This window comes from Eucalyptus grandis, chromosome 4 (assembly GCF_016545825.1).
Source record: "Eucalyptus grandis isolate ANBG69807.140 chromosome 4, ASM1654582v1, whole genome shotgun sequence".
Taxonomy (NCBI): Eukaryota; Viridiplantae; Streptophyta; class Magnoliopsida; order Myrtales; family Myrtaceae; genus Eucalyptus; species Eucalyptus grandis.
The window spans coordinates 12,529,314-12,556,204 of NC_052615.1; the positions used below are offsets into that span (position 1 = coordinate 12,529,314).

Consider the following 26,891-nt stretch of genomic DNA (forward strand, 5'->3'; position numbering starts at 1 on the left):
TTGGATTTTACAAATTATACTTTCAATCACCCCATCTCTCTCCATTATTACTAGAAATTCATGGAAATTGTTTGCTAGTGTTTGCACCAATTGCTTCTACTTATCAAACAAAAAGTTCACTCCTTAGAATTTTTAGGATCCTTGATCCTGAATCTTCTGTAAACATACCAACTAAGATAGTGTCATATCTTTGTATGTTTCTTGTCCTATCACTTACAAGACCCCTAGATGTCGAGGAGTATGATATGCGATGCACATTTGTTTTGTAAATTCAAGCGAATAGCAATTTTCCGATGAAGCAGAGGATGGCATGTTAATGTACGTAGAAGACATTGATAGAAGTGATTTAATACATCAGTTCTTGCAGATTTCAAGGAATATGTTTGGGAAATACTTGTTCTGGGATGATAATATTTCGTACATCAACTCGTCCTCGGCTCTGAAGTCCTTTTACATCTGAGTTGCTGCAGAAAGGATCCAAGTTGAAAAAATGACGTATTTTACTGGCAAGATTGTTTATGCAGGTTGAGTCCAGGAATATCCAGTCACCTTAGTAACCGGTTCAGTAAGTTAACTGCAAAATTGAAAATGCAGACTGCAACAGTAAATGTCAAAACCCCAAAAATCCATGGATAGTTTTTCTGTTCGTTGTGAACGGGAAATGTGGTTGCGGAAACTATTTTGGCGATTCGTAAGATTGTTATTGCCTCAAATCCATCTGTGTCACTTGCCATCTTAAGAAGAAAATCTCTATCAGTGAGATTTTAGTTCGCACAAGCACTGATGCTCCCTCTGTCCCAAGCACACCTCCTGCTGACCTGTTTTCCCAGAGTTTTCTTCACTTCGAGACATGCAGCTTCCTCATAGCGGCAAATGATTCACTTGAATGACACCAAGAAGTGAATAGCAATGCGGTCCATGATTATGCAGAAGTATTTTGTACCTCTCGAGGGAAATTCACATTACACAGAGAATTTGACACTCAAAACATCTCTTTTTATCGACGAATGTTGACCACTGCTAGCCTTCCGCTAGTGTTTATCAAATGTGCTTCTTAAGAACACCGAGAATTAGCAAATTCACCTCGTTGGGGGATTGCTTCTGGATAAAATGTGTTCCCTCTGGCGAAAATACAATCTCTAGCTGGGGAATAAATTCTTTGACCTTTCCGCTCCTGACGTACTCTTGCATGCCTGCAAATTTGAACACATAATCCTTCTCCCACGACCAGGAGTGTTGAGACTTTAACGATATAATCTGTCATTCCCAGGTCCTCAAACGACCTGCAATATCAGCCAGACTAATAAACATTATTCACTTGCAGAATGCAGGGCTATCTGAAGTCCGTATAAACAGCAATGATAGCTTACTCGCCCAGGTGATTCCTCTCGGGAGATCAATTGGTGATGCCTCCTTTATTCTAAGAGTGACGAGCAGAGACTACAATTCCTCTTAATATATATAGTTGGAGGGACTGAGAGAATTCGTGGCCGAGATCGATGCTATAGCAACTGTCAGACATCAGAACCTTGTTCAATTAATTGGTTGCTGTGTTGAAGGCACAGACAGGATTTTGGTCTAAGAATATTTACAGCAGCCTGGATTGTGCGGTCACCAAAAAATAAAATAAAAAATATACTTCTTGGGGATATCAAAGCTAGTAATATACTTCTTGATAAGGATTATAACCCAAAAATTGGAGACTTTGGGTTGGCCAAACTTTTCCCAGATGACATCACTCACATTAGCACAAGAATAGCAGGAACTACGTAAGCTCTTTCATCTTCTTACCATCGATTCCACTCAAGCAATACTCATGTTCTCACATCTTTCTGAAAATTGATCACCCTTATTCCTCTGATACACATTACAAATTTGATTGGTCCGAAAGGAGATACCATTTCTTCTGCAAATCACAGTTTAATTCATTGCTTCTGCTCTAGGTTCACCAAGCAGGAATTTCAGAACAATTACCCTTTTTGACTACTTGAGGAAAGCTAAAAGCAACGGAACAGAAGCATTTTCTATTCTGAAAGCGTCAAGCATCCACGGAGCTACTTGAAAATATATTTTGTGAAGCAGTCAGTATTATTCTAAGTGCAGTCAGACACTTCATCATTTCTGAAATAAACAATCAGGACAAACAACCGTTTTTGAGGAGACGACCGTATCTTGTGATAGTCAAGGCATTTCACATGCCAGTGGAGGGTCTTTTTAGACGCTGAAGAAATACTGAGAGCGCTCCCAACCATTATTTTCCCATAATTTGTTGATAAAAGTGATGTTTCAGTGACATGGTTTACAGTATTTTTATTATGACAAGCTAATTATCCGTGGTGGAGACTTTTCATTGGATGTTTTTAAAGTTCAGGCATTTCCTGTATTGGTCGAATAGAAAAGAGCTTAAAAGTTCTTTCTTCTTCTTCTTCCTTTTTATTGAACTTTTTTTGGAATTATTTTTGTATAATAGGAGAATGGTTAATGACAAAATCATGCAAATTGTAAGATTTTGTGGGATTATTAGTAGCTTAAATTGTTAGATGGAGCCCTCCCTGATGCCTCTGAAGTAGGGTCGATTGCGTGCTTGTGTTGTGATCATAACGGCACCTTGCTCGATGGCTATGCCCAGAACGTTCAGGCCTCCTTACCCCTTCAAACAGAAACCCTAGCCTTATTATCCACCCTCCAATTTCTGTTGCGACAGGGTTTTGGAGATACTCACCTGATCCTTGAATCAGATTTATGCAGGAGTTGGTGGAAACCGTGAATCACCGCAGGCAGCCGTCAGAGGTTTGTCAATCTTCGCTCGAGCACGCCTCAACCCTTCTTCGTGAGTGCCCTAATTTTCTTCTTCAGCACTGTGCCGTGAAGCTAATTTGGTTGCCAACTGGATCACCAAGGCCCAAGGCCGAGGGTCTCTGCTTCTGAATTGGGCTCTTGATCCGCCCATTTCTCTCTTCAATTTGCTCTGTACTGATGCCCTCTTTAAGGGTTGTAACCTAGTTTGCTCTTAAATGTCATGCTTCTGTTTTGATAAAAAAAAAGCTGTTAGATGAATGCATAATTTATTATTTAAATATTTTAACACCCCCTTCACGTTTAGTCTGGTCTTTTAGTCTAGTACTAAGTGTGACACGTGTGACATATTTGAATGGGGAGGCAAATGAGACCCGAAAAGATATTAAATGAATACATAGTTTATTATTTAAATATTTTAATACTCCCATTCACGTTTAATTTGGTCTTTTAAGCATATACTAAGTGTGAACATATTTAAATGGGGAGGCAAATGAAGCCCGGAAAGATTTGAACACAGAACTTCTTACTTTGATATTATGTAAGATTTGGTGGGACCAACTGTTTTAAAAACTTAAGTTATTAAGTATAAACGTGATTTATTATTTAAATATTTTAAGACAAATTAAAGTTTATGGGGGTAAAGTACAACATGTGCCCTATTTGTAGGTAATTACACTAATGATTTCGGGATCGTTGTACTAGAAATAATAAGTGGGAGAAACAGTGCGAAGGCAGATTGAAGAGGCTCAGAGAAGTTCCTCCTGGAACAGGCGCGTCGGTGGTCCTTTTTCTGTATAGCTTTGCATTTAACGTATTATCTATATTAGAACAATGGAATAGTAGGTTCAGCTTTTGCTTTTCCCTTCTTCATCATAGCGTGCTTTTCTACCTCTTGGGCAGGCGGAAGCTATAATATACCTGCGAAAGCTGAAGCAAGAGAAACGAGCAGGGCGTTCGGTTTTAAGTAGAAACAGAGAACCAATTAGAAAATGCATTCGACACCCTTGTCTTGCAGTTCTTCTAACTACTCAAAGTACTGTTCCAGAAAGCTGGAAATAACTAAAGATAATTGGAAATTTCATGAGTAGTTTGATTGTGAATCGATAGTTGCCACGAAAATATGCAGAGTATTTACATCAAGAAAAATAAGGAAAAATCATACTAAAATTATTTCAAGGAGGGTGTCAAGTGGAGAACATACCGTCTAGAAAAAATTCCATTGAATTTGAAAGCTGGGAATATTCTTTAAAGCCCACTGGTCTAGTTTCGTAGTAAACAAACTTGTGGAGTATTTGGTGATCCATCTAATTCTGAACGGATTTTTTTGCTTCATAGGCATGGGAACTTTATGAAAAGGGAGCACTCTTGGAACTGGTGGACCCAGATTTGGAAGAGTTCCCTGAAGAAGAAGTCCTCAGGTTCATAAAAGTAGCCTTTTTCTGCACGCAAGCAGTGGCAAGTCGACATCCGGTGGTGAGCCAGGAGGTCGACATGCTGTCAAAAACATACGGCTAAACGAGAAGGAGCTAACGGCGCCTGGTTTCTACCAAGATTCGGGAGGCTTAAGTGGGATGCCTTCATCCAGTAAAAAGTCATCCACAGAATCGAGCTATCTGATGAGTTTAGTTACTGTCACAATCACTCACGTGACCCCTAGATGAAGAGGATCACGATTTTTTACTCATTGGTCTTGAGGGGTGGTGGGCGAGATAATCATTCAATTTGAAGGAACTTTTGAATTATGTCAATTTCCTTCATGGGTCTCTTTGGCTCTCTTCCCCCTTTATCTCCTGCCTCCTTCTGTGGCCAGTGCTTATATTCTTAGGTAGAGGCATTAATTTTGTATATCTGAGTGAATATGTTCTGCTGAAGCAGAGGTTGAGATGTTTATATACATAGAAGACATTGGTTGTGGTGATTCAATACATCAGTTCTCACAGAGTTCTCCAGGATTTGTTTTGTAGATCTTGTTTTGGGATGAATTTGTCTCCCTCTTCAACTCACCCTCGTCTGAATAGTCCTTTTACATCCGAGTTGCTGCAGAAAGGATGGAAGGTGATAAGTAACGTATTTTGCTGGCAAACCAGTGTCTTGTCAATGTGGATAGTCACACATTCATGAACTAAAATCATTTACCGTTCTGGAAATAGTTAGGCCTTCTAGTGTGGGATAGTATCTTGTCAAAATATTTGGTAAGAAGAAGTGCCAAATGGAATGGAGGAAGCGAGGGATCGAAATACCAATTGAAGGGAATGAGAATTTCTGGGTCTTTTTATATTTCAGAATATGTTTTTAGCATGCTTTGTACGTGGCAGAAATTCTCTTGTGAATAAACTAGAGTCCGTTTATATCTCAATAAATTTGTAAAAGAGGCCTTTTCTTTTCTAATAGTCCATCGTTTTTCATTTGGACAAGAAAAACCAAAAAGTAATTTCACCTTTTCCCTTTAATTATCAAAATGCTTATGTTTGTTTTCGTTCAAGAACAATTTTTAAGGTATTACAAACGCATTTTCTTGAACAGTATTCATTCTCTCTTGAACATTTAAGCAAGTCTTCCTTGTGTCATATGTTTTGTCGTGTCGTGTCGGGAAGGAAACGAAGCATTCCCATCCCCCGGTCCTCACTGGGAAAACCAAGCTTCCAGTTGGGACCTGGAATGGCAGAATTCATTCTTACCGCCCATCTTGTCCACTAAAGATGCCCTGGATATATGTGTCTCTGTAGAAGGCTATCAGGACGCACCATGTGATGATGCACGCAGCCTCCGATGGAACCGCAGTTCTGTTGCATAATTCTACTCTTTCCTTTTCTTTTCCCTCCCTGCCCGCTCATCAAATCAATAAAGGAATAGCAGGTATTCGAAGAAACCGAGAGAAAGAGGGATGATAGGTTTAATTAATCTGTTGATGCAGGTGAAGTCCAAAGCATATCCAGTCACCTTAGTCATTTGTTCAGTAAGTTAACAACTGCAAAATTGAAGATGCACATTGCGACAGTGCATCTCACACCGTCCTGTAAAGTGAAGCATTCTACATCGTGGAAAGTTTTTCTCTTCGTTGGCAAACAGAAAAGTGCTTAAGGAAACTATTCTAGCAATTCATAATATTGTCATTGCCTCACATCCATCTTTGTCACTTACCATCTTAAGAAGAAAATCTTGGTAAGTGAGATTTTAGTTCGCACTGCCACTCATGCTATATCCTATGTCCCAAATACACCCTGCAGATTTGTTTTCCCAGAGTTTCTTCACTTCAACACACGCAGCTTCTTCTTAGTGGCAAATGATTCACTTGAATGACAAAAAAGTAAATAGTAATGAGGTCTATGATTATTGAGAAGTATTTTGTTCATACAAAGGACCTCTTGAGGGGAACACACAATATATAGAGAACTTTAACGGCGAATTTTGACGGCTGCTACTGCCTCCCATTAGTGTTCATCAAATATGCTTCTTAAGGAAACCGAGAATTAGCTGATTCACCTCGTCAGGCGATTGTTCCTGGATAAAATGCGTTCCCTCTGGTGAAAATACAATCTCTAGCTGGGGAATCAATTCTTTGACCTTTCCGCTCCTGATGTACTCCTCCGTGCCTGGAAATTTTAGCACATAATCCTTCTCCCCCATTACCAATAGTGCGGGAACTTTAATGATAACATCTGTTATTCCCAGATCCTCCTTAAATGACCTGCAACATCAGCCAGATTGTTAAACATAATCTATCTGCAGGATGCAGGGCTATCTGAAGTCTGTATAAACAGCAATGATAGCTTATTCACCCGGGTGATCTCCGACAGGAGATCAGTTAGTGCTGCCTCTTTTATTCTCAAAGAGCCATGAACAGAGACCCCGATTCCATGCAGTATGAATAGTTGGAGAGTCTCAGTATGTTAACCTTTGACACTGACTCGTATAATATCACAATAGTCTACTTTCATCTTTTGCAAAGATGAGAACAAAGGACCAAAGCTCCGAGGTGAGTATACAGCACAAAAAATATCAGAAGGTTTACCTTGTCTATTTACTTGGTAAATATAAGCAATCACAGTACAGAAAACATGTGGGGCTGAACTCATCACGTGACACACATAATATGATGCCCTATAGATATGGGCAAAACTTGCATATTGCATCTCAGATCCATCGTCATAAGCCTATCTCGGATCAGTTGCTTTATCAGGATGACTTGCCAGGGATCATGATCACTGATTGAGCTTTAATCTTGTTGGTATAGCGGAATGGGATTTGTCAGCAGGGAGTCTACAATACCAAGCATAGAGCGTGAGACCATTACCTATATGGAACTTGCAACGCAGTGCGAAACCCTGATTTCCGGTACAAAGAACCATATTCTTCAAGATCTCCTTCTGTAAACCAAGGAGGGAGAGGGGTAGATGGATCGACTATATCCATAATCTCCTGGTTCTCTGCAGCTATTGGTATTTCACTTCTCGAAAAGAGTATGTAAGTATTGCGCACGACTGTTTTGGCATCAAGGCGCCCAAAATCAGCTTCTGCCCGTCCAGGTTCCTAAAATAGAAAGTTCAAAGATATCAAATCAAAAGCAGATGATTATCACTTTATCATGTAGTGGTCTTGAGTAACGAGAGTCACAGAGGCGGCATGCCTGCCATCTTGAAATGTAAAAGCCTTCAGGGAGAGGATCATGATATCCAGCAGGAGGACCACTGAGAGGGCGGTATGGAATTCCTAGGGTCACGATTCCTTGGACCCTCTCTTGGTGGAGGAGGGAAAACGAGTAAGCAGGAAAAGCTCCGAAGTCTTTAGCTACAAGAAACACCTGCAATGACAGTGCCCAAACCTTGTTACAAGAAGGCTTCACTCTCAGTACATAACCACAGAACTGCTAGTAATACATGCAATAATAGCAGCAAAACTACTATAGTGAATTTTAGGACTGATTAAACTAGGAGCAACTTCATCAGATTACTGGAAGGTAAAGTTATGCATATACGTGTGAAGTAGATAAGGCTTCAAACGTGTCCACATAATATTTGTGTTTGAGGAACTATGAGATATTTTGTCTTTCAATGACCAAAACAACCACAGATTCCGTGTGAGTTCCCCGTGAACCCCTGCTTTAGAACTTTTCATGGAATTGGATAGACCGTCCCTTCAAGGCTTTGTTCACTAGATCTCATCTCGAAGGAATATGCTAAGTGAAAAGTATTGAATGAAACTAAGAAATTAAAAAGAATTCTTGAATCCCTTTATGATTAGGTGAGTAAATCATAGATCCATGAAGTACCAACTAATCTCTGAGTAATCAGGTGACACTTACACCAAGATCTACAACAAAAGCCAAGCTATTCGACTTGCGTGTTATTCTGTCTACAGCGTCAGCATTATCAAACAAAAAGAGCACTAGACTTTCCACATATGAACTGTTATCGATTCTCTCTATCCTTTTTGATACATCTCCATTTTCTCAGCAACCACACATAGCAAAGAAAATCAGGAAATGGTAGATTCATCACCTTATCAATGCCTACAGCATCAAGCAGGGCAGCAAGGTCCTCAATAAGGTCACTAAAGGAGGCCTTTTCAGGTTCAAGCGGCGGATCAGACAACCCGTAGCCTCTGAAATCTGGTGCGAGCGCACGGAACCCAGCTTCTGCCACGGCCAACATCTGGTGCCGCCACGAGTACCATATCTCCGGAAATCCGTGCAAGAACACGACCACGTTTGGACCTAAAAACACAATTCACAAAGCCAAGAACTCACTCACAAATCCTGTATTAGGCACTGTAGTTGGAACTACTAAAATTTATGGTCAACCTATGAAAGAATTGAAAGAATTGTCAAGATCACCACAGGTAGCGTGGTTTTTGGTACATTAAAACATTTCAAGACTCTCCAACATGTATGGCTGGTCGTCTTTGAGTTTTCACAGAAAAACCCAACAACTCAAAGTGCCCAGATAAAAAGGGTAGCTTGATCATGCTTACAAAAAAGGCTATAACAGGCGTGTGATGTATGAGTGAAACGATAGAAGTCTGAGCAGAGTGAACTTACCAGAGCCGATTTCGGCGACGTGGTGCTTGAGGCCTTGGACTTCAATGAATTTGTGTTGAATTTGATCCATTTCAAGAGTTGACTTTTTGGGCAGAGAGAGAGAGAGAGAGAGAGAGAGAGAGAGGTGGAGTTTCAGAATCAGTTTCTGGGGAGGAGCAGGTGAGTACGGTCGAAAGATGATCTTTTGGATTTTCTACGTCAGAAAGCCAGAGACATTTTACCCGTGGTAATTGTGGGTCCAGAGTCAATATTAGACCTACTGAACTGCCCAACCCTACCAGTTTTGATACGATTCTCAGGTGAATTGAGTCGGTTCTTGATTCCGAGATCCCTAAATCTGGGTCCAACCAAACTAACTTTAATTAAATCTAAAATATATTATATATCATACATCTAAGATATTATATATAATGTTGTTATATCTATTCTAAAGAGCAAACATTATCAAATGATCTCCCCCTCTAGTACTCTTGTTCTCCTTTTTTTTTTTTTTTTATCCTCTTCAACTTTTACTTAAAAAAAACAACTTTTTGCTCGTGAGTAATACTAGTGTTGCTCGCCTCTCTTTGCTGGCCTTGCTCGTTGTCGAGTAAATCAGAAGGAAACAAAGCCCTAATTAGAAACTCTCTTTGCTCGTGAGCAACGCTCACCACTTGCCGCTCACCTTGCGACTTACCTCTGTTGGCTCGCCTCACAGCTCGCCCTTGTCTCGCGGCTCGCTTCAGTTGATAAATATGTAATTTTAAATAATAGGTTTGTATTTTCAAAGATTACAAAAAATTGAAACAAAAAAGTTATTGGTTAGTCGTGGGTTGATATGAGAATTGGGACAAACCCATAGGGTTGATTTAGTCCTCGATCCTAGGCTCAACCGAGTTAGTTCTCGATCTCAAAAATTGAGAACTAACACTGTACGGATTGATCCTGAATTAGGTATTGAACTGGCTCAGTTTAGACCATGATCACCCCTACATTATGCCAATTTGGACCTTAGTATTTACAATTATTAACTTATATATGGGCTTTTCGTATTACCATATATTTTCTAAATCTTACATGCAGTCATTGGATTTTACAAATTATACTTTTCAACTCCATATTCTTTCCCATACCTTTTCAAATACAGTACTATTTGACTGCCAACTTCTATCGACAACGAGAAGTGCACATTTCATGCAATTTAAGTCAATTAGGAAAGGAAAAAAGAAAATCGCTCTAAAAAGGAGAAAATACAATATTGTATAAAATACAATATTGATATATATATATGGTCACTTGTATTGTTTCACGGAGTTTTGACTACATAAAGGTTTCAAATTTTTTTAATCTCATCTTTAAAGATGAAATCTTTTTTCTATCACTGCTTATCAAAAATCCAAAAAAGCAATTAGGATAATGAGTGGACGTGTCACTCTCTCCGCTTCGTTACGATCTCATCCCGTCTCTCTTGATTATTACTACAAGTATATGGAAATTGTTTGCTAGCATTTGCACCAATTGCTTCTACTTGGCAAACAAAAAAGATCATTGCTTGGAATTTTCAGGATCCCTGATCTCGAATCTTTTGTAAACATATCTAGTAAGCCAGTGTCATATCTTTGTATATTTCTTGTCCTATCACTTACGGGGCCCCTAGATGAAGAGGACCATGATATGAGATGGACATTTGTTTTGTATATTCAAGCGAATCGTGATGTTCCGATGAAGCAGAGGTTGACATGTTTATATACGTAGAAGATATTGATAGTAGGATTTAATACAACATCAGTTCTCGCAGATTTTAAGGAATTTGTTTGGGGAATACTTGTTCTGGGATGATAGTATTTCACAATTCAGCTTGCCCTCGTCTCAAGTCCTTTTTACATCTGAGTTGCTGCAGAAAGGATCCAAGGTGAAAAATGACATATTTTGCTGGCAAGATTGTTTATGCAAGTTGAGTCCAGGAATGTCCACTCACCTTAGTCACTTGTTCAGTAAGTTAACAACTGCAAAATTGAAGATGCAGACTGCATTGGCGAACGTCAAAACCCCCAAAACTCCGTGGATAGTTTTTCTCTTCGTTGGTGAATGGGAAATGTTGTTGTGGAAACTATTCTAGCGATTCATAAGATTGTTATTGCCCCAAATCCATCTTTGTCACTTGCCATCTTAAGAAGAAAATCTCTATGAGTGAGATTTTAGTTCGCACAGGCACTCATGCTATCCCTCTATGTCCCAAACACACCTCCTGCTGATCTGTTTTTCCAGAGTTTTCTTCACTTCGACACATGCAGCTTTGTCATAGCAGTGAATGATTCACTTGAATGACACCAATAAGTGAATAGCAATGTGGTCCGTGATTATTGAGAAGTATTTTATACCTCTCAAGGGAAATACATGTTACATGGAGAATTTGATTCTTAAACATCTCTTTTTAACGACGGATGTTGATCACTACTAGCCTTCGTTGGTGTTTATTTATTTATTTATTTTTGGTCGGTTCTGTTGGTGTTTATCAAATGTGCTACTTAAATTTCTTTGCATTTTCCCAAAGATTTTCCCTAAAGTCCAACCACACACACCCATTTTATGCCAATTTGAACCTTAGTACTTACTATTATTAACTTATTTTTGGGCTTTTCTTATTACCATATATTTTCTAAATCTTATATTGAATCATTGGATTTCACAAATTATACTTTTCACCTTCATATTCTTTCCTATACAATTTCAAATATACTACTATTCGACTGCCAACTTCTATTGACAACGAGAAATGCCTATCGCCATGCAATTTAAGTCAAAAGATGAAAAAAAAAAAAAAAAAAGAAAATTGCTTTTATAAAGGAGTAGAGAAAATATTAAAAAGCTAGAAAAATAAAGCGTATTTTTAATATAATTTTTTTTTGGTCGCTTGTATTGTTGTATGGAGTTTTGACCATACCAAGGTTTCAAATTTATTTAATCTTATCTTTATAGATGAAATCTTTTTTTTTTTAATCAATGGTTATGAAAAATTCAAAAAAGCGATTAGTATAATGAGTTGATGAGTCACTCTCTCCACTCCCTTACAATATCACCCCGTCTCTCTCGGTTATTACTACAAATACATGGGAATTGCAATGAAAATATTGCACTACCAGATACAAATCGTGTATTTAACGATCCTCGTATGCTTATAAAAAATATCTTAGAATCGTATGGCATTGAAAGATTTATAAATCATTTTGCTTCAGATTACAATATAGCTAGGTTTCTGCGGCCTGTCCATTTATATATATATATTGTCGGTTTCACCATATCCACCAATATGTTTTTTTTTTTTTACCCCATATACCAATACACTATTTTAGTTTTACATCCAGATAATCCCAAGGTCTAGATGAGGACCGACTTGAAGCCTTTTTAAAGAATTGCTTAGGTCTTTACTAGGACTAACATGTTGTTCAGGGGCAAGAAATGTTGCTTGAAGTTGCATTTCAGACACTTCAGTTTGCATACTGCCAGCGCTGCGCGGGATTTAACACACAATAGAAATGTGCTGGTAGATTATGAACAGAGTCGGTGACTGTCAAATGCCGCAAGTAAGGAAAAAGTGATTGCAAACTTGTCCACTCATTCAAACCAGGAATCAACGATGCTGAGTTTTCCTTTTCTGAAGCTCCAAGATTTCCTTGGATTCTAGAACAGGTTTCGCCATCCCATCCACTTGCTTGCACATTTGCCTCGAGCCACACTCGTATAGCTTGAAGCATTGTGAGGACTAACCCTGTACCTAACATCAACAATGCTTGAAGTTTTCGCGCCCACTGTTTAAGGAAATGCCACATTTTGAGTTTGACAGGAAAGGTACTTGCTCCATTGCACTTGAGGCCTTAGGAAAAGCCAATAAGTTTTCTTATCGACTTCTTGCCATGGAGCTTTTTAAACCAACCTTTTAATTTTGGTGCTTTATATGCAGCCCGAAAGTTTTCATCAAAATACCTCAAGCAATATTTGCTTCAGGTATTGGATTTGCCAGCATTTGCACCAATTGCTTCTGCTTGTCAAACAAGAAAGTTACTATTTAGAATTTTTGGGATCCACGATCCCGGATATTCTGTAAACATACCTAAGCCAGAGTCATATCTTTGCGTGTTTCTTGTCCTATCACTAAGGGGACACTAGATGGAGGAGAGTATGATATGAGATAGAAATTTGTTTCGTGTATTCAAGCGAATTGCGATGTTCCAATGAAGCAAAGGATGACATGTTTATATACGTAGAAGATATTGACAGCAGTGATTTAATAAGACATCAATTCTCGCAGATTTAAGGAATTTATTTAGGAAATACTTGTTGGGGATGATATTATTTCCCTCTTTAACTCGCCTTTGTCTCGGAAATCCTTTTACATCTGAGTTGCCGCAGGAAAAGATTTAAGGTTGAAAATGACGTATCTTGCTAGCAAGATTGTCGATGCTGGTTGAGTCCAAGAGTATCTAATCACCTTAGTAACTCGTTCAGTAACAACTGCAAAATTGAAGATGCAGACTGCAACAGTGAATCTCAAAAGCCCTGAACGGCACCGCATTCTACTCCTTGGATAGTTTTTCTCTTCGTTGGCGAACGGAAATGTGGTTGGGGAAACTATTCTAGCAATTCGTAAGATTGTTATTGCCTTAAATCCATCTTTGTCACTTGCCATATTAAGAAGAAAATCTCTATCAGTGAGATTTTAGTTTGCACAGGCACTCAGGCTATCCCTCTATGTCCCAAACATACATCCCGCAGATCTGTTTTCCCAGAGATTTCATCGCTTCGACACGTGTGGCTTCCTCAGAGTGGTGAATGATTCACTTGAATGACACCAAGAAGCGAATAGCAACCTGGTACATGATTATTGAGAAGCATTTTGTTCTTGCAAAGTATATCTTGAGGGAAATAAACATTAAACAGAGAATTTGATTTTTAAACATCTCTTTTTAACTGCAAAAATTGACCACTGCTAGCCTTCCGCTAGTGTTTATCAAATGTGCTTCTTAAGAAAATCTAGAATTAGCTGATTCACCACGTCAGGGGATTGCTCCTGGATAAAATGTGTTCCCTCTGGAGCAAATACAATCTCTAGCTGGGGAACAAATTCTTTGACCTTTCCACTCCTGACGTACTCTTCCGCGCCTGCAAATTTGAACCCATAATCCTTCTCTCCCATGACCAAGAGTGCTGGGACTTTAACGATATAATCCGTTATTCCCAGGTCCTCCTTAATCGACCTGCAATATCAGCCAGACTGTTAAACAATATTTACTTGCAGAATGCAGGGCCATCTGAAGTCTGTATAAACAGCAATAATAGCTTAATCGCCCAGGTGATTCCTGTCGGGAGATCAATTAGTGTTGCCTCCTGAGTGATGAACAGAGACCCCAATTCCACTTAATATGAATAGTTGGAGTGTCTTAGTATGTTAATATTAGAAAGACTTATGTAATATCACAACAGTAAACTTTCGTTTTTTTGCAAATGATAACAAAGGACCGGAGCTCCGAGGTGAGTAAACGGCACAAAACTTATCAAAAGAGTCACCTTTTCCATTTACTTGGTAAATATAAACAATCACAGTACAGAAAACACGTGGGGCTGAACTCATCACGTGAGACACATAATATGATGCCCTAGAGACATGGGCATTACTTCCATATTGCATCTCAGATCAATTGTCATAACCCTATCTCAGATCAGTTGCTTTATTGAGTTTCTAGGGATCATGGTCACCAATAGAGCTATAAGCTTGCTAGTGTAGCAGCATGGGATTCATCAGCAGGCAGTCTACGATATTGAGCATAGGCAGGAGACCTATACCTGTACGGAACTTGCAATGCAGTGCGAAACCCTGATTTCCGGTACAGAGAACCATATTCTTCAAGATCTCCTTCTGTAAACCAAGAGGGAAGAGGGGTAGATGGATCAACTATATCCATAATCTCCTGGTTCTCTGCGGCTATCGGTATTTCACTTCTTGAAAAGAGTATGTAGATATTGCGCACAACTGTTTTAGCATCAAGGCGTCCAAAATCAGCTTCTGCCCGTCCAGGTTCCTAAAATAGTAAGTTCTAAGTTATCAAATTGAAAGCAGGTGATTGTTACTTTCCCATAGCAGTCTTGAGAACGAGTTACAGGGCAGCATACCTGCCATCTTGAAATGTAAAAGCCTTCAGGGAGATGCTCGTGATATTTAAGGAGATGACTGGGAGAGCGGTGTGGAAATCCTAGGGTCATGACTCCTTGGACCCTCTCTTGGTGGAGGAGGGAAAACAAGTAAGCAACAAAAGCTCCGAAGTCTTTAGCTACAAGAAACACCTGTATCAACAAAGCCCAAACCTTGTTAAAAGAAAGTTTCATTCTTAATACATAACCGCAGAACTACTGAACTACTTGTTCACAGATGCAGTAATAGTAGCAAAACTTCTATGGGGAATGTCAGGACTATTTGAACTAGAAGGAGCAACTACATCAGATTAGTCTGATGGTCAAATTATGCATACATTTGTGAAGCAGATGAGGCTCCAAATGTGTCCCACATTATTTCTTTGCTTGAGGAACTATGAGAAGTTTTCTCTTTTCAAACCACAACCACAGATTCTGCGTGAGTTGCCAGTGACCCTTCTACAGAACTGACCACTGCATTTGATAGACTGTCTCCACTAAGGCTTTGTTCCCTAGATCTCATCTTGAGGGAATATGTGAGGTGAAACGTATTGAAAAGAACTAACACAAAAAAGGACTTCTTTTCCTTGTATGACAACAAGACCCACCTTAGGAGGGTAAACCACAGATCCATGAAGTACCAACTAATCCCTTAGAGATCAGGTGGGTCTTACACCAAGATCCACAAGAAGTAGCCCAAGCTATTCAAGAATTGCGTGTTATTCTGGCTACCGCATCAGCATTATCAAACAAAAAGAGCCCAGGTTTCCACTTATGAACTGTGATCAATTCTCTCTATTCCTCCTGATTCATCTCCATTTCCTCAGCAACCACGCACAGAAAAGAAAATCGGGAAAATCATAAAATCATCACCTTATCAATGGCTAGGGCATCAAGCAATGCACCAAGATCCTCAATGAGGTCACCAAAGGAGGCCTTTTCGGGTTCAGGCGGCGGATCAGACAACCCGTAGCCTCTGAAATCCGGCGCTAGCACTTGAAACCCAGCTTCCGCCACGGCCACCATCTGGTGCCGCCATGAGTACCATATCTCCGGAAATCCGTGCAAGAACACGACTACATTTGGACCTAAAAACACATTTCACAAGCCAAGAACCCACTCACAGATCCAGTAATCAGGCTTGGAACTACTAAAAATTAATGGTCAACCCATAAAAGAATTGTCAAGATTACCATAGGATAGAGTGGTTTTTTATACATTTGAACATGCAAAACTCTTCATGCATGGTTAAATGTCTTGGACATTTCAAGAACCCAATAACTCAAAACTGTTCAGATCAAAAGGGTAGCTTGATTATGCTTAGGAAAAAGGCTTTAACAGGTGTGCCATGTATGAGTGAGACGATGGAAGTTTGGGCAGAGTGAACTTACCAGAGCCGATCTCAGCAACGTGGAGCTTGAGGCCTTTGACTTCAATGAATTTGTGTTGAATTTGATCCATCTAAAATTTCGATCTTGCGGGCTGAGAGAGAGAGTAGGAGTTTTACAATTTTGGCTTCAGGTAGAGGAGGAATACACTCGAAGATGCTTTTTTGATTTTTAGTGACCCAAAATCCCGTACAGTCGGCAGCCGGCGAGTAAACCTGAGGGACACGTAAGGAGGATGACTCGCCATCCCGGCATCCCACTTAAGACCTCGAGCGACCGTAAGAGGATTCGAACTCCTCCTTTTGTGAGGGAGAGAGAGTCTAAAATATTGCGGCTACCAAGGCGGTGGTTGCGCTTTTGGTTCTTCCATGTTAGAAAGTCAAACATTTTATGTTAAAATGCCAACCGGAAGACATGTTTGACCCGTTGTCCTCCTTTTGCATCTAGCAACTCCACATCCTGGGTAATTGACTATTATCCGGAAGGAAAGAGGGAAAAAGAAAGAGAAAAGAGAAAGCTAGAAAAAAAGAAAAAAAGGAAAACAGATAAAACAAGAAAAAGAAAAATAACTGGGTCTTTTTCAAATAAAATTTTTCTCATAAATTGGCTTGTCACGACATATGGAGCGACCTATAATAACTAAACCGCCGTATTCGTAATTTAGACAACTCTTGGTTGGGAGGATTCGATTTCATTTTTACACAAATTTTTTTATTCCATTGGAGGAAATTATTGAAAAAGTCTTACATTTATTGTAGTTTTGTTAATTTAGTTCTAAAATTTTCAATTTTGCCAACTAAGTTTTAAAACTTTTCAAATATTACCAATTAAATCAATCCGGTCAATTTCGACGAGAAATTATGATATGAACGTTGGCCATCCTAACTAGCGTGACTGATGTTGACATAGACAAAATTTTATAATATCTTTAAAAAAATTTAACTCTTTATTTTTCCTTTTTCTTTTTTCTCTAATCGGTCGCCAGGCCTCAATGACAAACCAAAGGGCAGGGCGGACGAGGTGGTGAAGCACCCTTGTCAACCACTAGTGAGGTTAAGCCTCGCCCTCCCTTAGTGAGGTCGACCTCGCCTAGCGACGATGAGGTCTAGCGTTGCCAGCCGTCTCCTCTAGCCAATTGTTGGCAAACATCAAGGCCCAATGATCGGCCAAAGAAAGAAGAGAAGAAAAAAATAAAGACAAGAAAAAGATATAAATCAAAATATATTATTAGAATTTGTCCACGTCAGTAATGGCTAGGTCACGTAGAATGGTTATTATTCACATTAAATTTTTCATCCAAAATTGATTGGGCAACTCAATTGGCAAAACGTGAAAAGATCAATGACTTAATTGAGAAAATTAAAAAGTAAAAAATTAAATTACAAAAGTACAATATATTTAGAACTTTTTGGATAATTTTCCTAATTACATTAATTTAATTGAAATGTTTAGAATTAAATTGAAATTGTTTTATAGAGTTTTGACTATACATGGGTTTTGAATATATTCTATCTTCTTTTTATTGATGATATTTCATTATTTTATAAAGTTTAAAAAAGGCTTTAACTATACGGGCGAGGCGATAGAAGTTTGAGCAGCGTGAACTTACTAGAGCCGACTTCAACTTGTGTTGAATCTGTTCCATTGATTTTTTGAGGGGAGAGAGGGAGAGATATATATATACAATTGAAGATGCTTTTTGGGTTCTCAATGTCCGAAAGTCATAAACATTTCATGTCAAATTTGGATTTTGGTGCTTATGCATATTAATACGCATTTTGACTTTAGTTCTTCTACGTATATTAATATAATCTGTTTTGTCATTTGTAATGTCCTACGGAATTTTGACTATACGAAGATTTCCAATTTTATTTTATCTTATTTTTACAGATGAAGTTCTAATTTTTTTTTCTATTGCTTATCGCAGACTTGAAAAAGTGATTATGATAATGAGTCATTGACTCGTTGATATCTTAGAATCAATCTCTCTCAATCATTACCCCAAATATATAGAGATTTAGAATTATAATATCAAATTCAATCAGAGTGTTTAACAATTCGCACTATGTAAATCATTTATTTCAAAAGAACACTTGTTTTTTTTTTTTTTTTTTTTTTTTTGGTAAAAGTAAGCAATATATTGGGGAAAGGCCAAACTGTACAGAAAATAGCTTAAAAAAACTTATACTCAAGATGAACAAACTCATTATGAGTGGAAGGAAGCTGAGAGAAAAAGCCAAACGGCTACAATAAGAACACAAAAAAGAAGAGAGCACCAGACGGGCAAGAACAACCGCTAGTCAAAAGCAACCAAAGTAGCCTAAACAGACGGTCGGAGATCTCTAGAAGAGAAGATAATGGGGTCAATATCCCAAGAACGTTGCAGCTTTCTATTTCTAAAGGAGTCCTCCACATCTCTGAAGGTGACAACCTTGTCTTTGACGACATTGAGAAGATGCTTCTTCATGGCTGGAACAGAAAGCGGCTCTCCCCTAAAGACTAACTAAAAATCATGTACATTGAGCAATTCTGAATGGTTGGAGCAATGCACTAAATCCTAGCACTAGCATGTTGTCCTGGGGCATGAATTTTGCTTGAAGTTGCATTTCTGTTTGCGTATTGCTAGTGTTGCATGGGCCTAAAACACAGAACAGAGTTCTGTGCTAGTATATTATGACCGTAGTTGCTGACTGTCAATGCAGCTAGTAAGAAAAAAAGAGAATAGAAACTTGCTCCCTCAATTCAGCTAGAAATCCATATGCTGAATTTTTCTTTTTCTTGAAGCTCCAAATCTCTTGAATTCTAGGATAGATCACGACAATGTAATGAGTCATCCCATCCATTTGCTTATGAATACTTTCCATGAGTTGCCTTTGTATAGCTTTAGGTACTGTGATGATAGGTTTATCCGTATCCTGACATCAGTTATGCTCTTGTTGAAACTTTCATGCTAGATGTTCAAGGAAATGTTACAATTTGAACTTGTTCGGAAATGTTACATTTTGAACTTGTTCAGAAATGAGACTTGCTCCATTGCATTAGAGGCCTTTGGAACAACCAGTCATAAGCTTTCTCACCAACTGCCTTCAGCTCTTCCGTTACCAACTCAACATTGCATACCCTAGTTGCCATACCAGCCCTTCATTGCACTTGAGGTCTTCGGAACAAAAATGATGTATTTTGTTGGCAAGATTGTTGATGCAGGTTGAGTCAAAGAGCATCCAGTCTCCTTAGTAACTTGTTCAGTAAATTAACTGCAAAACTGAAGGTGCGGACTGCAACAGTGAATCTCAACTCCCCAAAAGTGAAGCACTCTATGGCTAGTTTTCTCTTCGATGGCAAACAAAAGAAGTGGTTATGGAAACTATTCTAGTGACTCATGAGATTTTTATTGCCTCATATTTGTCTTTGTCACTTGCCATCATAAGAAGAAAATCTCTGCCATTGAGATTTTAGTTCGCACTGGCACTCGTGCCATCCCTCTATGTCCCAGACACACCTCCTGCTGATCTGTTTTCCCAGTGTTTTCTTCACTTCAACACATGCAGCTCCTTAGTAGTGGCAAATGATTCACTTGAATGACATCAAGAAGCAAAAAGGGGCAAAAAGCAATGTTGTCCATGATTATTGAAATTATTTTGTTCTTACAAAGGACCTCTTAGGTAAATACACATCATACAGAGAATTTGATTGTGAAACATCTCTTTTTAACTGCAAAAATTGACTGCTGCCAGCCTTCTGCCAGTGTTTATTAAATGTGCTTCTTAAGAAAATTAAGAATTAGTTGATTCACCTCATCGGGGGATTGTTCCTGGATAAAATGTGTTCCCTCTGGTGAATATACAATCTCTAGTTGGGGAACAAATTCTTTGACCTTTCCGCTCCTGATGTACTCATCCATGCCAGGAAACTTGAGCACATAATCCTTCTCTCCCATGACCAAGAGTGCTGGGACTTTTACAATAAAATCCGTTACCCCCAGGTCCTCCTTAAGTGCCCTGCATTATCAGTCAGATTGTTAAACATGATTTACTTGCAGAGTGCAGGACTGTCTGAAGTCCGTATAAACAGCAATGATAGCTTATTCACCCACACAATCTCTGTCGGTAGATCAATTAGTTTTGCCTCCATTCAAAAAGAGAGATGAATAGAGACAACACTCAAAATGATAAGATGGAGAGTCCCAGTATGTTAATCAGACACTGACTAGTATTATATCACAGTAGTCTACTTTCATCTTTTGCAAAGTTGATGACAAAGGACCGAAGCTCTGAGGAGGTCAGTACACAGCACAAAAACTATGAAAAGGTTTACCTTTTCCAGTTACTCGGTAAACATAAACAATTACAGTACAGAAAACATGTGGGGCTGAACTTATGATATGACAGACGTCATATGATGCCCTAAACCAAGAGGGAAGAGGGGTAGATGGCCTATATCCATAAGTTCTCTGTGGCTATTGGTGTCACTCCTGCATGCACACATCCATCTCAGATCGATTTTATAATGCGATATAAGCCTAGTTGGGATAGAAAACGGGCCATATTTTTCATAGAAATTTATAACCAAACTTTTATACAAAACACAAATCACTTCATAACTATTCACAAAATGATAGATAGGCTCCATAAACTCAAGGCCCATCTAAGTATTATCTTCTTCTTTCAAAATCCTTCCCTTCAAGTTTCACCTCCAAGATCTCCTTCCCAGACTTCTCCTCATCGGGGAAATGTTTTTCCCCAAGCGGGATGAGACACGTCAGGCAGTTCTCTGCCCGATTAGTAAACCATTATACAAGCATAGACATGTGGAGATCCCCTCGGTACAATTCATAATAGGCACCCAAGCAATCATATCGTGATCGAAGCATCGATCAAATCGAAGTCGATTACACCCCAACAAGACCACTCACGGTCATTTCCAATCGATCAATCAATTCACAACATCAAATCAAAACAATAATCAATCGATCGATTACATGTCAACAATGACCCTTCCGGCCAATTTAATTCAACCCAGGACAAACAAATCAAATCATAACGATGATTTCATCTACACTTGATAATTAATCTCAACATTCCCATTCAACATTCCCACTCAAAATAGGCTCAGGTAAGGCCACGAAATCTCGTCATCGCGCGGCACTTAGTCCTTGACCACAAATAATAGTAGTATAAGGCGCTAGAGGTAACTCACACGAAGATCGTGTAGTCCTTAGTCCTTCACTACAAAAGCAATAGTATAAGGCGCTAGAGGTAGCTCACACGAAATCTCGCTATCGTGTAGTACTTAGTCCTTCACTATAAAATGCAATAGGGTAAGGCGCTAGAGGTGACTCACACGAGATCTTCCATCGTGTAGCACTTAGCCCTCCACTATGCATAACAATGCAGCAAGGCGCTAGAGGTAATTCCCATGCGACTCAAGTCGCCATGTAATACTTAGTCCTTAACTACAATAAGCAATGGTATAAGGCGCTAGAGGTAACTCACACGAAGTCTTCTACTTGTGTAGTACTTAGTCCTTTACCTGCTCATGATCCATTGGTTTCCCTCAACACAACACACATCACATCAACTTCCAATAATCATCTTGCTTCAATTATAAGCCAACACACGATTAATCCCTCACGGCCCAATGACATTGTACCGCGCATTTAAAATCCTCAATTCAAATAATGTCGTGGCCTAAGTTTTTGTATTAAAAATACTCGATAAAATATCGTGCGTGACCACACGGCGGCCTTAGCCAAAATATAATATTTTCCTTTCCATAACTCCCACATTTTCGTAGTCCGCTCAAATAGATTTGGCATTATCAACCGATGCTGGTTTATTTTCAATTAATAACCAACGATCTTCCAATTAAAGAATAATTCCCAACCTTCGCAAATAATTCAATTCAACACAAAATAAAGCTCCATTAAATAAACGGACTTCACCACGACGATCGCCACGAAATTTCAGTCGTCGACTAACCCAACTTTAATTTCCGAAAAATAACTAAATAATTAATTAATTTCGAAAATTAATAATTAATTGCAATAAATCCAATTTAGCTCAAATTAAAGCCCAATTGAATAAACGGGCTGCACCACGATCATCAGCATAAAAATTCGGCCACTAGCCATCCAAGTTGAATTTCCGGAAAATAAATAATTAAGTAATTAATTTCGAAAAAATAATATTTAAATACAAGAAATTCAATTTAGCTTAAAATAAAGCCCGATTAAACAAACGGACTTTGCCACGGTCATCAGCATAATATTCCGGTCACTGGCCATCACTGTTGAATTTTCGGAAAATAAATAAATAATTAATTAATTTCGAAAATTAATATTTAAATGCCAAAAATTCCATTTAGGCCCGACTTATCAAATTGAAGCCCGATTAGGGGTCGGAAAATTTCCGAGATGCTTCCAACAATTAGTAGACCACGTCTACTTGCTAATTGCACAATCAATTTATTTAAATCACATCACAATTAACTAATAATTGCTAATTTATTCTAATCTAACAACCTAAATACAATTAATTAAAACTAAACCAACCTTAAAGCATAATAGCCAACTAATCCAAGATTAGTGAGATTACTCACCAAATCGCGCGCAAATCGGATCAATCCGACGGCGGCGACGCGAGGAACGATTGTTCCCAAAGCGACTCGCGGATCCGGGGCCCGAAACGGCCCAAAAGCGGGCCCGAAGCTGCTGAAACCCACTCCGTGGGTCTTGGTGGTCGGGGCTGAACGGAGCCGCTCCGGCGGCTAGGGCGGCGAGGGGAAGCCGGCGGAGGGCGAGGGGGTCGCGGGGGTGGTCCGGCGAGGTTGGGCGGTGGCCGGAGGTGGCCGGACGATGGCTGGTCGATGCGGAACAGAGGCGAAACAGGGTTGGGCCGAGCTGGATCGCGTGGCCTGGGCGCGCGCAGACGGCGGGACGGCGGCGAGCGGCGGGCGCTTGGGTGCGGGTGGCGGCAGGACAAGCGGCGACGGCTGAGGGGCGAGCTGGTTCTGGTTTGGCTTCTGGTTTTCGCTTGCTGGACGTGCGGAGGAAGGAGCGGCAGCGAGCGACGGACGGCAGGACGGCGACGGGCGCACGGGCGTGGGCAGCGGTGCGGCGGCGGGACGAGCGGCGAGCGGTTCTCGGCGAGCTGCGATCTCCAAGCTCCTGGTTCGCACGCGAAGAAAGAAGGAGAAGAAAAGCTGGTTCTATCGTGAGGGGAAGAAAAGAGAGAGAGAGAGAGAAGAGAGAAGATAAGCTTGGACTAGTCAAAGGGAAGAGAGAGAAAAGGTGGGCGGTGGGGAGTCGCACGAAGGGGAAGGGAAAAGGGGGAGGAGAGAGAAGATAGAGAGAAAAAGAAAGAAAAGGGAGAGAGAAAAAGAAAGAAAAGAGAAAGCTTCGATTTTTCTCCGATAATTTCTTTTCTTGAAATTTATCGATAAATTGATTGTCCAAAAAATTGTGAAGGAATATTCGATTCCCAAAACCGAATTAAATTTCATGATTAAAATTCCGATTTTGTCAAATCCAACCAATTAGGTAGCTTTTAGGGATTTTTTTGGGAATAGAGACTCGTGAGTGATCGGCTCGAGAGAAAAAGGAAAGCGGCTTTATCGAAACGAATTCGAGGATGTCCATTTCTTGAAAAAAGTATGTAAATATTGCGCACAACTGTTTTTGCATCGAGGCGCCCAAAATCAGCTTCTGCCCGTCCCGGCTCCTAAAATAGAAAGTTCTAAGATATCAAATTGAAAGAAGGTGATTATAATTTTTCCATGCAACGGTCTTGGGAATGAGACTCACAGAAAGCAGCATACCTTCCATCTTGAAATGTAAAAGCCTTCAGGGAGATGCTCATGATATTTGATGGGATGAGTGGGAGAGCGGTGTGGAAGATTAAAGGTCACGATTCCCTGGACCCTCTTTTGGTGGAGGAGGGAAAACAAGTAAGCGGGAAAAGCTCCGAAGTCTTTAGCTACAAGAAATACCTGTATTGACAATGTAACAACCTTGTCAGAAGAAGGCTGAACTACTTAGTACATAACCACAGAACTACTTCTTCACGGATGCAATAATAGCAGCAAAATTTCCATAGGGAATGTCAGGACTGACTAGACTAAAAAGAGCAACTCCGTCCAATTAGTCTGAAGGTCAAATTATGCATATATGTGTGAAGCAGATGAGGATTCAAATGTGTCCAACATATTACTATGCTTGAGGAACTATAAGAGGCTTCTCTTTTCATAACCAAAACAACCACAGATTCTGCATTTGATAGACAGTCTCTTTTAAGGCTTTGTTCACTAGATCTCATCTTGAAGGAATATGCAGGGTGAAAAGTATTGAAAGCAACTAACGCTTAAAAAGACTCTTGTTTTCCTTTTATGACAAGAAGACCCACCAAAGATAGGTAAACCACAGATCCATGAAGTGCCAGCTATCTTTGAGTGATCAGGTGGGTCTTAAACCAAGATCCACAAGAAGTAGCCCAAGCCATTCAGGGACTGCGCGTTATTCTGTCTATCGCATCAGCATTTTCAAACAAAAAGAGCCCAAGAATTTTCCAGTCGCGAACTATATCAATTCTCTCTATCTCTCCTGATTCATCTGCATTTCCTCGGCAACCTTGCATAGAAAAGAAAATCGGGAAAATCCTAGAATCATCACCTTATCAATGCCTAGGGCATCAAGCAAGGCACCAAGATCCTCGATAAGGTCCCCAAAGGAGGCCTTTTCGGGTTCAAGCGGCGGATCAGACAATCCGTAGCCTCTGGAATCAGGTGCCAGCACACGAAACCCAGCTTCCGCCACAGCCACCATCTGGTGCCGCCACGAGTACCATATCTCCGGAAATCCATGCAAGAACACGACTACATTTGGACCTAAAAACACAATTCACCAAGCCAAGAACTCACTCATAAATCCAGTAATCAGGCACTGTAATTGGAACTACCAAAATTTATGATCAAACCAGAAAAGAATTGTCAACATTACAGGAGGATGGAATCGTTTTGATACATTAAAACATTTGAAAACTCTCCAATATGTGTGTTTGGTAGTCTTGGACATTTTAGATAACACAATAACTCAAAGTGCCCAGATAAAAGGGTAGCTTGACTATGCTTAAAACAAAGGCTTTAACAGGTGCGTCATGTACGAGTGAGGCGATGGAAGTTTTAGCAGAGTGAACTTACCAGAGCCGATCTCAGCGACGTGTAGCTTGAGGCCTTGGACTTCAATGAACTTGTGTTGAATTTGTTCCATTTCTAAATTTTTTATCTTTTGGGGAGAGAGAGAAAGAGTTCGAGTTTTATGGTTTCAGCTCCAGGAGGGAGGAGGCGTACAGTCGAAGATGCTCTTCTGGTTCTTCTATGTCATAAAGTCAGAAACATTTGGCACTAAATTTGGATTTTAGTACTTATACATATTAATATATACTATTTTGTCATGTGTAATGTTCTATGAAGTCTTGACTATAACTAGGTATCAAATGTATTATATCTTATCTTTATTGACGAATTTCCCCTTTTTTAATTGCTTGTCAAAAATTCGAAAACATGACTACGATTATAAGTCTTTGAGTCACTTACTTCGCTCCTTTACAATCTCGATTAGTCTCTCTCAATCATTATAAGAAATATATGAAAATTGCAATGAAATTACTACAATATTGAATACAAACTGAGTGTTTTACAATTCACAATATTGTTTGTATGTTTAAATCGATTTCTTCAAAGACCTATTGTTAAGGATGCCAAAAAAGAACGATTAATAATCATGTAATCCAGCAACTTTGAATGGTTGGAGCAATGCACTGATTCCTAGGACTAACATATTGTCCGGGGGCAAGAATTCTTACTTGAAGTAGCATTTTAGACACTTCGATTTGTATATCGCCCGCATTGCGTGAGCCAAGACACAGAACTGAGTTTCTGTGCTGGTGTACTTTGGACATAGTCGGCAATTGTCAAATGCCGCTAGTAAGAAAAAAGTGATTAGATACTTGCTCACCCATTCCAGCTGGGAATATATGGTGCTGAATTCTTTATTTTTGAAGCCCCAATATCTCTTTGATTCTAGGACAAATCATTGTTGTTTAGTTAAGGCACGTTTGGTAACCATTTTATTTTTGGAAATAATTTTTTATAAGAAATTATTCTTGTTTATTCTACTCTCGAAAATAATTTCTAAATATTTTAATGCGTTCGATAACTTTCTAAAATTTCTATTCCCGGAATAGAATTGCATTTAGCACCATCCTCAAAATTTCTACTCCAAATCATTTTCTTTTAATTTTCTTTTTATAATTTTATCACTTTTTCCTCTCTTTTTTTTTTTTTTTTTTTCCCCCTTCTTTCCTTCTTCTTTTTCAAGCTTTGGCCGATCGCTGGCCCTAGGATGATTGGCGACCAGCCAAGCGTGGACCGGCGACCTTGTCGAAGCGTCGTTGACCCTTGGCAAGGCTGCGCCTCGTCAACCGAGCCTCACTCGACCAAGCGAGTTT

General features: G+C 39.5%; 2 protein-coding genes and 1 pseudogene across 3 annotated transcripts; 1 reads left to right on the plus strand and 2 right to left on the minus strand.

Annotated features, from left to right (window-relative positions):
- Positions 1-909: 909 nt before the first annotated feature.
- On the plus strand, positions 910-4,460 carry LOC108959191 (annotated as a pseudogene).
- Positions 4,461-6,104: 1,644 nt separating this feature from the next.
- Positions 6,105-9,005, minus strand: LOC104441032 (epoxide hydrolase A). Its single transcript, XM_010054033.3, has 5 exons — positions 8,837-9,005; positions 8,298-8,512; positions 7,427-7,600; positions 7,094-7,329; positions 6,105-6,487 (listed from the first exon to the last, which is right to left on the minus strand). Exons 1-5 carry the CDS (start codon positions 8,904-8,906, stop codon positions 6,241-6,243), a joined length of 942 nt encoding a protein of 313 aa, XP_010052335.1. The 5' UTR covers positions 8,907-9,005; the 3' UTR covers positions 6,105-6,240.
- A 4,668-nt stretch (positions 9,006-13,673) lies between these two features.
- Positions 13,674-26,506, minus strand: LOC104441031 (AB hydrolase superfamily protein YfhM). Of its 2 annotated transcripts, none has more exons than XM_039311565.1 (5): positions 25,582-26,506; positions 25,055-25,269; positions 14,984-15,154; positions 14,657-14,892; positions 13,674-14,070 (listed from the first exon to the last, which is right to left on the minus strand). In XM_039311565.1, exons 1-5 carry the CDS (start codon positions 25,649-25,651, stop codon positions 13,824-13,826), a joined length of 939 nt encoding a protein of 312 aa, XP_039167499.1. In that variant the 5' UTR covers positions 25,652-26,506; the 3' UTR covers positions 13,674-13,823. The 2 variants fall into 2 exon arrangements, with proteins under 2 accessions (XP_039167499.1, XP_010052334.1); XM_010054032.3 differs by lacking the exons at positions 25,055-25,269; positions 25,582-26,506 and adding exons at positions 15,875-16,089; positions 16,393-16,490.
- Positions 26,507-26,891: the final 385 nt, after the last annotated feature.